Genomic DNA, 11,342 nt, shown 5'->3' on the forward strand with positions numbered 1-11,342 from the left:
ATCAATGTATGATTAAAAATACATCAAGTGATTAATATGAGTGAAAATAGAGCATAAATAAAATAACGGTACTGACGATGAGAAGATGAGTCTTTATATAATTACAAACATTTAAGAGTATAACTGATATTTTAAATTTTAGTGCAGAAATTGCGAGTTATGGATGAAAAGTGGCTTTCTTTCAAGATTAGTATAGGTTCAAGGATTGCATTGTCTCACTTTTCGCCTGTTATTATTACACACGTGATTCTATAATATCTAATCCTGTAAATAATTAATATTGAGAAGCATACATTTTTTCTCTTATATATTACAAATGAAAGCCACAGAGGTTCCTCATTTGAAGCTAGTTGCATCCTAAAAACATTCGTAATAGTTGGCTAAATATGGGTTTTAGGTCTCTCATCCACACACCTCTTCTTTCCAAAAACTGCTTCTTCATAAATCCAAAACTCCAACATATAAATTAGGACACATATGTTGAAATGCTTTTCAAGTCATGTTGTACATACCCCTTCCTTAACTCAACTTTGTCTAACATCAATTGGGATTAGCTAAGTAAATCATTGAGATTTACCTGGGTAATCAAACATATCTTCTAACCCCTCTACTTTTCCTGTATATACAAGTTGATCTTTTTTTTTCCGTTTTTAGCTTCGTATTAAACTTCTTCTGTTGGGACCATTGTTTAAAGCTTCATCAATAACTGACCATTTCCAGAGCATATTTCGGTAACATATATATTCTCCACTTTTAAATTTACACTCATCCGACTTTGGGATAATTTTAATTTTTGCATGTGTTCATCTTTGAAATAATTGTTTTATAGTGATAATAATGGAAAAATTTTATTCCAAACCTGATTCGGCCGAATCTGAACTAATCAAATGGCAAGTGCAATATACTTGTCGTGTGATTGGTGTACAATTCAGGAAAAGTAACAAATCACATAGCAAGTGCAATACATTTGCTCTGTGATTAGTTTGACTCGGCCAAACTTGATCCGGATAGGAATTTTTCAATAACAATGAGACATTGATTTTGATTGATCTGTCCACCAAAACATTTTCATTTTGTTTATCACGGAAATTACATTAACACACTTAAATTTGGTATTTTTGATCCTGTAACTTAATTTATTAGGTGTTTTTGTTCTTTAACTTTCCAGAATAGCATTTGAGACTGTATTTTTTCAAATTTTTGCGAGTTTAGTCATTTTCTTTCATCGGAGTTCACCCTTCTTTCGTAGAGAAAAATGACTTAAATTGCAAAAATTAAAAAAAAATATAAGACCAACATACTATGTTAAAAAATTAAAAATGAAAAAAGTCGAATGACCCTAAGTTGTGGGGTTAAAATGCATGCATTTAGTCCTACATCAACATGCATATGTGATTAACAACTAAACAATAAATTACAATAAAATAACATAACATAAAATAAATACCCATATCATGTACATATATTTGGATAGCCTATTTGAATTCTATTTTATGATGCAAAAAAAGTGTTTTTATTCTTATTTATATTTAGATAAGTGTAAAATTATTTGACTTTATCCAAAAAATGTTCATTAGATTTTTTTGTATAAAATTAGTTAGCAATACAATTTAAATTCTATTTTGATGTCAAATAATATTTAATTTTTTTTTATTTTCTATTTGAGTTGAGATAAAATCCCATTGATTATCTTTAATCAAAAGATTAATCACTCATTTTTCTAGGTAAATCTGTAACTTGAATTTATTTATAAGTTCATCATCTTTAGTATTTTTATAGTTATTAATTACTTTAATATTGTTTATCATTTATTTGTATTCTAAAACCTAAATAATTTATAATTACACTTATTTCTTTTTCAAAAAAAAGTATAATTCTCTCATGTATCAACACATATTAATTACTAATTAGTATTTATGATGCTTATTCATAAAACCTCAACTTTTGTTATACGTACCAATAAATTCTTTCCTAGTATAATACTGTGTAGTACTTCGAGTTGATTTGTGATGCGACTTATCCAATGCATATATATGCGTGTGTGTGCATGGTGCAGAATTTTGTCATAATTCCCAAGAGCAATAGGGAGGGAAGTATGACGACAGGGACGGAAGAGAGTCGCAGTGTCAACTTCGGACCCCCGCGCAGCTTCAGAACTGTGCTAAAATCGAAGGTGAAAGAGACGTTATTCCCGGACGACCCATTCCACCTGCTGAAAAATGAGCCTTTGGGACATCGATTTCTCAAAACTCTTCAATATTTCATTCCCATATGCGAATGGCTTCCCAAATATAGTCTCTCATTTTTCAAGTATGATCTACTTGCTGGCATCACCATTGCCAGCCTTGCCATCCCACAAGCCATTAGCTATGCGAACCTTGCTAAGATTCCTCCTGTTATTGGCCTTTGTAACCACTTCCTTCTCTCTCTCATTTTTAGTTTTTTATTTTATTTGTCAGTTTAAACTTTTGGATGAGACATATGTTTGATGAATGGTGCTATGTGGGCAGATTCCAGTTTTGTACCACCTCTGGTGTATGCTATTTTTGGGAGTTCAAAGCATCTGGCAGTGGGAACAGTGGCAGCATGTTCCTTGCTTATAGCAGAAACCATTGGGGAATTGGCATCTCCCACTACAAATCAGGAACTGTACATAAGTCTTGTTTTCACGGCCACCCTTTTCTCTGGCTTGTTTCAAACTGCTTTGGGCATCTTGAGGTCAGCCAAAACTCCCTAATCTAATTGTTTTTTTTATATGATTTTTAGGCTATTATTCCTCTCCGTTTTAATTGATTGTCAAAATTTAATTAAGTGTATAATATAATTAAACTAACTTTTCTAGAGGCCAGTGTAAATTTTATTTGAAGTAATCAACTATTATTAATTGAAATAATTCGATTACCATCACTCATGTCAAATATCAATACTTAACAAAGACAATTATAATAGTTAAAATAATTCGATTACAATTATTCATGTCAAGTATCAGTATCTAACAAAGAGAAAACAACAATCATATTCTTATCAATAATATCAGATAAATGAAATCTAAATAACATCTACTATGAAAGTAGACAACACCTACTATGCACTAGGACAACATCCTATGCATATAGCAATATTCGAACACATGATTCATGGAATCTCAGTTAAGCCTCATGAGCAAGAGATTAGTGTAACTAAACCCTTCAATTGATAAACACCTTAGATATTGGATAGGAGCTTAATTATGAACATTTTCTTTGTCTACTTACACCAACACCTGTAAAATTACAAATACACCCTTTGAGGGGTATTATTGTAATTAACTAAGGGTATAATTGTAAAAGTTTGTTCTTAAATAGGATGTACTTATAATTACAACTACAACTTCAATAAAATGTATTTATAATTTTGCAACAAAGGTAAAGTGTTTGTGTTATTAAAGTAGAATAAAGAAAGTGTCTATATATTATATCATTAATATATATTATGGTGCTAATTTTATTTTATTTTTTTATTTTTGTAATGTGCAGACTTGGTATATTGGTAGACTTTCTAGCACATTCAACAATTACGGGCTTCATGGGGGGAACAGCGGTTCTTATCTGTCTTCAGCAGATGAAAGGACTGCTGGGGTTGAAGCATTTTACAAAGAGCACAGGCGTAGTTGATGTACTAAAAGCAATTCATGAAAATAGGCATGAGGTATGTACGCTTGTAATATTTTTGTTTTATACATAGATTCAACAAATATATTAATAGGATTAAAACTAGTAAATAAGATAAATACTCACATGAAGTGAGACAGATACCCGCACAGGTGAGACTCAAAACAATAACCTCAAACTTTTTCATGGGACCTCAATAACTAGGCTAAGACATTATTGATTATGTGCCTATATTTATAAATCTATGTTTTAGTATGTCTAATTTTGAGAAAACTGGATTTTTTGCGAACTGCATATAAAAATAGGGTGAATAGCAATTTACCCATCTGTGATATTGCAAATGAATAAATTATTTTCCTATGCAGAAAAAGCAATTTGCTTCACTTTAAAAAACATAAAAGAGAAAATTTGTTATATTTTTTAAAACACGAAGAGATAAATTGCCATTTTTTTTATAGAAAAATAATTTGCTCATTTACAATATTATAGGAATTGCTTGCATTTCTCCCAATACAAGTAATGAATCTCTTGTTTCTCTCCTTCCTCCATTCGTATTTAATTTACTTAAAACTTTCCCTTTTCATCATCTTTCTTTCCTCACAGTTCAATTGGAAGAGCGTTGTTATTGGTGTAATGTTTCTCATCTTTCTCCAATTCACCAGATTTGTGGTAAGTTGACACCCAAACATGCTCTTACATTAATTTGGTACATATATTTAGATTAATTAACAAAATTTCATATTCCAGTGACAACATATATTAACAAACATATTTTCACTTTAATTATGTTTCAAAAATCAAAAATGAAAAACATAAATAAATTAACAGCTAGTGTGATGTTTTATGATTATAATAAAAGTTTGTGGACATGCAGAAAAAGAAGAAACCAAAGCTATTTTGGGTGTCAGCCATCGGCCCCATGGCAGTTGTGGTTGCCGGTTGCCTCTTCGCCTACTTCGCTCATGCTGAGAAACATGGCATTGCAATTGTGAGACATAATTATTCAATTTCATATTTTTGCACCCCATGTGTGTATAGTATCTATCCGTTACAGGTATTTCTGTCAAAATACTAATACATAAAAATTCTTCGTGAAAAAAAATAAGAAAAAATAGTACAACCCCTATATTTAAAAAAAAAAAAAGACAATGTTACCCTCTAAAACAAAAGTCAATGAACTTCTTGGTCAAGAATTCGGGAGTCATATTATCATTGATTTTGTATTTTCTTTTTTCTTTTTATAGAAGTGAGATTATATTTTACTAAATTGAGCAATACATCAATATAAGAGAAACTTATGAAAATAAAATACACAATATATAAAATGAGATAAATTAATACCTACATATTTGATGGGGGTTTGTGTTTATAGTGCTTTTACTGAAGGGATAAAATGGAACTAACCCAATAATAAATTTTATTATTTGTATATGTAGCTTTTACATATATATAATACCAATATTTTGTTGTGTCGAAAAATATTTAAAATTTAGTTTTAAATATGTTGCGTTAGTCTATATATTTTATTTTTATTTATAATAATTTTGAAAACATAAAAAAATGATCTATTATATATACAAAAAAATTCCGTGTCATGCACGGCTAGTGTGTTATAATTCATGTGTATATTTCTTGATGCATTTAAGGTGGGCCCTTTTAAGAAAGGGATAAACAAATTTTCAGTTAACCGTTTGATCTTCAACTTGTATATGTACCTTTTACATATATATACCAATAATTTGTTGTGTCAATAAAATACTTAAATTTTATTTTTAAATATGTTGTATTAGTCTATATATTTTATTTTTATTTATAATAATTTTGAAATATAACAAAATTATTTATCATATATACATTAAAATCCCGTGTCATGCAGGAATAGTGTGTTATAATTCATGTGTGTATTTCTTGATGCATTTCAGGTGGGCCCTCTTAAGAAAGGGATAAATGAACCTTCGATTAACCGTTTGATCTTCGACCCAAAATATATATATGGGCCAATAAAAGCAGGAATTATCACTGGCTTGATAGCCCTCGCGGTGAGCCACCTTTATATATTATTATTTACTTTTATTCTATTTTTTGGATGCAAATATAATTAAGTATCGTAATTGTTGACATTTCATTTTATTTTATATGATCTCTGTGAAAATAAAATAATTTAGTTGAAATGAAATTCATTTACGAGTATGTGTTTGTATATAAGATAAAACATAATTTATATGATGTATAAAAGAATAATTATACCTCTGTCCTATGAGGTTTCATATAATTATATGTAAATTCCATATGGTTTAAGAAATTATATTTAATATTCTTGAGATTTATTTCCACATAACAAATGGTTCCTTTGTTAGTCATAATTTAAATTGGTTGTATTAACAAAAACATTGAATGACAATCGATATTCATAGATTAACTTATTATAAATCAAATAAATCTTTTGTGACTAAACTTTTCTTACAATAGTGAAGATATACCTCCTCACATGCATTACAGTGTGAAGATGTATACGAATAATTTGATCATAAAGAATTTTATTTGACTTGCAATAAAGCAGTAATAAATCAATCGAGGGTAAATATGGATTCTTATATGGTATTTTTAATAACATCAAATTCGATGAATTTTGATCAATTGAGAGATTTATTTATTAGATGAAGAAAATTTTAGGGATACTAGATATAATTTTTTAGTTATAAGATGTTTATGTGTAACTATATCAAATCTCAAGAAATGAGAGTGTAATTATCCATAAATAAAATAATAAACTTATTCTAATGTGTTGGTGTAATTTCTTCTGCAGGAAGGAATAGCCATTGGAAGAAGTTTTGCCATATCAACAAATGAGCAGATTGATGGTAATAAGGAGATGGTTGCCTATGGCCTGATGAACATTGTAGGATCCATGACATCCTGCTACTTAACCACTGGTAAACAACTGCATTTATACTATATAATAAATAAAAAAACATACACTTCAAAAACTTATATTACTATTTATGCTTCAAGAACTTCTAAAAAAATCTCAGTTAAAACACTGAGATCTTGTTTGCTTGTGGGGATTGGACGAGTTATTTTGAGATATCTAGTCCAATCCCTTTTTCACTTATATTTAGGCTCGCTCAAGTGATACCACTTGAGCCTGTAATAGATCATAATAAATAAATAATTTAAATTCCATCAAAGTTGACAAGATTGCACGTGAATTTACACATTTGTTCTTAAATTTAAAACTATGGTAATATTGAAATGATGACAAAAGTGTTACGATAATAATATTAAATGACTTGTTTCTAACAACTTTATCTGTCAGATGGAGCAATGATTTAACAATAGAGTATTGATCTTGTAGGCCCGTTCTCGAAAACTGCAGTTAATGTGAATGCGGGATGCAAGACACCTATGTCTAACGTTGTGCAGTCTGTGTGCATGTTGATGGTACTCCTCTTCTTGGCCCCTCTATTTAGCTATACTCCTCAAGTTGCACTCTCCGCCATTATCATCTCAGCAATGCTCGGCCTCATCAAGTATAAAAAGGCGTATTATCTCTTCAAGACCGACAAATTTGATTTCATCATTTGTATGTCCGCATTCTTCGGCGTTTCCTTCATAAGCATGGACATGGGACTCATGATATCGGTAAGATCCACAATACCCTAACTAGATATCATCTTAGAAACTTCAAAGCGGTGCTAATTGGTTTCTAGTGACCCTTAATGGGTTTTTCTATCTCGTCTCATATTAATATTGGGTAATAGCAATTTATCCCATGTGATATTATAAATGAATAAATTATCCTTCTATAAAAAAAGAATAACAATATATCCTCTTTGCTTTTTGAAATGAAGGGAAACCCTAGCCCCTCGGGGAAGCTAGATTTTGTTAGTGATCCGGGAGCTCTTATAAATAGTTTTATTTTAGAAAATACAGAGAAGTAAATTGCTATTTTTTTTAGCATAAAGGAATAATTTGCTCATTTGCAATAACACATAATGGTTGCTTGCATTTTTTCCCTATTAATATTAAACGATTCTTCTCTAATAAGTTAAACTCTTAGATTAGGTGGTCATTTACATAGTATCAAAGCCAAAGCAAACAATAAGTCTTGAGCTCTAATTTTATTGCACACATTTAGAAAGGTTTCACATACTGGGACATTGCACATGAGGGGAGCGTTTAAGATATTAATATTAAATGATTCTCTTCTCTAACAGCTTAAACTCTTAGATGAAGTGGTAAGCAGCCTCCGCCAGTATTGTTAGCCAATGTGTGACAGAGATAGATAGAAAAAATATTACTATTGGCAATCATTTTATGTGTTATGGATTGAAGTCATGGTAAATAATCATTATTAACCACAATTTTAATAAAAAACAATAACAAAACTTAACTTATTCACTATGTAAATTATTTTTGCTATGGCTTTTAGCCATTATAAATGTATTAGCCACACTCGCAAAAACTACAACCAATAACCGTTGTGTGATTGTAGTCAATAATTTTTTTGCTATAACTAATTGGTTCTTAACTAGGATAAAAATAGTCATAATTAAATGATATATTCATGTAGTCATGGAAGTCATGAATTGGTTCACAGGTAGGGTTGGCGTTGGTGCGAGCACTTCTGTACATAGCAAGGCCAGCGACCTGCAAGCTTGGGAACATACCAAACTCAAAGCTATATCGTGATATGGAGCAGTATCCAGGCACAACAACGATTCCAGGGTTTCTTATTCTACAGATTGGTTCACCCATCTATTTTGCAAATGCCAATTACATGAAAGAAAGGTTAATTTTTCACTAAATACGAAATACATTTTCCTTTTTACTTGTTTGTTTACATGTTTTTTTTACTTTTTATTTTAATTCTGATGGATAAATTTTGACGAACAGGATCTTGAGATGGGCTCGAGATGAAAATGAGTTGGCCATGGCTTTAGAGTATAGTGTTGAGTTCGTGTTACTCGATTTTGGAGGTTAGATTTCTTATCCGAGTTTTAATTTACGTTTGGATTTGTGGACTTCAAATCTCTAATAACAATTTTTTTTAATTGTTCGGATAAGTCTAAATTTAAAAGATTCCGAGTCTTTCAACTTTGAATCTGAACTATATCTCCTTAAATATCAATAGATTTCAAATTCTTCTTATTTGAAGACATTTAAAATCCCTTTTTTTCATATGTTTCCCTCAAATTCTAATCCATCAATCGTAACGTTATAATTTGTAATCAGATGAAATGCTTACAAACTTAATAATTATATTTTGACTTTGAGAAGCAAGAGTTTTCCCTTGATTTGGTTAGAATATATGTCCTTAGGGTTCACAAGTACTAAAAATCAATCGTCTAAACCCTAAATGTTTAGTTGAACAATGAAACAACTTAATATCTCATCAATTGCGACAGCTGTGACGGCGATCGACACTACAGGAGTGGAATCTTTACACGAAGTTCAAAGAAACTTGGAATGTAAAGGAATGAAGGTAATCAAAACACACACGTTCGAGGCTATTTTACATAATATACATATGCGTTATTGATCCAATAGTATTGAATGAACTGAACTGAGAATATTACCCCATACCTCGATGAATTTAACTTTGCAAATTATTCCAGATGATCATAATTAACCCCAGAATTGATGTCATGGACAAGTTGATGGTTACAAAATTCATTGACAAGATCGGGAAGGATGCTGTTTTCTTATCAAATGAAGATGCCATTGAGGCACTCAGATTTTCAGTTCAAGGTTCAAAGCAAGTCAATGAAGAAGGTCTGAAAAGGTCTTAGTAAAAATATATTGTCCCCTGGAGCATCAATGTAACTTCTCATAATATATAAAAGTAGCATTGTAACAAATTAAATGAAATTTATTTATCATTATATGATATATATATATATGCAAAGATTAGAAGTGTGTATATATATATTTTTTGTATCCTTTATGTAAAGTTTTATGTTTCCTATTCGTGTCGTGACTCAAATACATGCGTGTAAACATGATTTTTCAAGTAAGTATGATATTAATGTAATTGGTTTCTTGTGTTGATCATGATAAACACATGACTTGTCGCGAGAATTAATAAGGACCATACATATATAAATTCTTAGGTCTCATTTGGTTTCTATGGCAGGATTAAGTGTGATGTGATTTTGAGTAGAATAGAATGATTATTAACCCAATCATACATTACATGTTTGTTCACGTGTTGTATGTATGATATTCCATATGAGAATGTAATATGGTGATTGGTTGAAAAGATTATAAAATATGGTTAAATGTAAAAAGATCACAGTATCATTTTTTAAATTATTTTTATTTTGATATTGTAGCTCGTGAATAATCACAAAATACAAAAGATTCTTATCAATATTTATTGAGATACAACTTTTAAAATAATAATTCTAGTGGAATATTTTTTTCTACATTCTTATGAAAACGAGATAGAAAATGAACATTCAATAAAAGTAAAAGAGAGCGAAGGTTTATTTTTTTTAAAAAAAAAATACTTATAAAAGTATGGAGCGAAAAGGTCTATTTTTTAAAATTTGACAACTAATCAAAATTCAAATGTTTTTTAAATGTCCCCCAAATAATGAAGCAATATTTATTTATTATATTTTATTATAATTTGAAATACATTCATTTAAGTATACATGTTTTTAAAGGGTGGTGAAAAAGTGAGAGGGTATTTAAGAAAGAAGTTCTTTAATCACACCTTTACTAATAGATAGATTTTTTTTAAATTCAAGCCCAAGCCCTTGAGTCACCCATGATGCATGAGATAACAAAAGTGGAAAGTTAATCCCCTAGCATATTACACATGGCCACATCAAGATTTACACAATGTTGTGTATATGATATAGTGTTGTGAGTGTGCAAGTGTAGTGTGTATGGATGTGTGACTATTCTGATTTTTTGTGAAAATAAAAATATATATTTTACATCTCTTGCCGCACCCTCCCTTGTGATAGTCGTCCATCTCTCTCCATAATTCTCTAGTTCTTGTTCTTCTTGTAAGTGGATGTATACATTGGTAACATATTTATATATAAGGGTAAAAAAATAATTTTATATATATAAGCCATACAATAAATACACACACCTTACCACACTACACAATTTCCAACACAATTATAATATCGAAAATATTGTTTTTTTTATAAGAAGACTATTCATTGAGGTAACCACTCAATATACACTTTCTCAAAAATTCTCTCTATACTCAATTTCACTTGGTGAATCGTTGTGCCGAGGGTAATATTCTCGTTCCATCCTTTCATTAAAATTATAACCACATCATTAGCACCTATATGATGTATATTGTTGATAATATACATTTATTTACAAGGGAAAAAAAGTAATTTTATATATACAAGCCAAACCTTACCATACTACATAATTTCCAACACCACTATAAATATCCAAAATATTATTTTTTACAAGGAGACTATACATTGAGGTGACCACTCAATACACTCTCTATACTCAATTTCACTTGGTAAATCGTTGTGCCGAGGATAAAATTCTCGTTCCATCCTTTCATTAGTATCATAATCATATCATTGGAGCCGTCTGTGGGAATACATTACCCCAGTATTGAGAATGCAGACCAGTCCCGAGCTCGCGATGTTCATGGGGTGGACACCACCTAAGAAGCACAAGTGAATGGAACGGCCAAAAGTTTAA

The 11,342-nt window shown here is 30.2% G+C and overlaps 1 protein-coding gene across 1 annotated transcript; it reads left to right on the top strand.

The window, feature by feature from the left end:
- Positions 1-509: 509 nt before the first annotated feature.
- Positions 510-9,538, top strand: SULTR3;5 (sulfate transporter 3;5). Its single transcript, XM_011080059.3, has 13 exons — positions 510-731; positions 2,057-2,408; positions 2,511-2,718; positions 3,516-3,687; positions 4,254-4,319; positions 4,525-4,638; positions 5,573-5,689; positions 6,457-6,583; positions 7,006-7,292; positions 8,251-8,441; positions 8,547-8,629; positions 9,059-9,135; positions 9,269-9,538. Exons 2-13 carry the CDS (start codon positions 2,096-2,098, stop codon positions 9,440-9,442), a joined length of 1,929 nt encoding a protein of 642 aa, XP_011078361.2. The 5' UTR covers positions 510-731; positions 2,057-2,095; the 3' UTR covers positions 9,443-9,538.
- Positions 9,539-11,342: the final 1,804 nt, after the last annotated feature.

This window comes from Sesamum indicum, linkage group LG5 (genome assembly GCF_026168435.1).
Source record: "Sesamum indicum cultivar Baizhima isolate 11 linkage group LG5, ASM2616843v1, whole genome shotgun sequence".
In the NCBI taxonomy this organism is placed as follows: Eukaryota; Viridiplantae; Streptophyta; class Magnoliopsida; order Lamiales; family Pedaliaceae; genus Sesamum; species Sesamum indicum.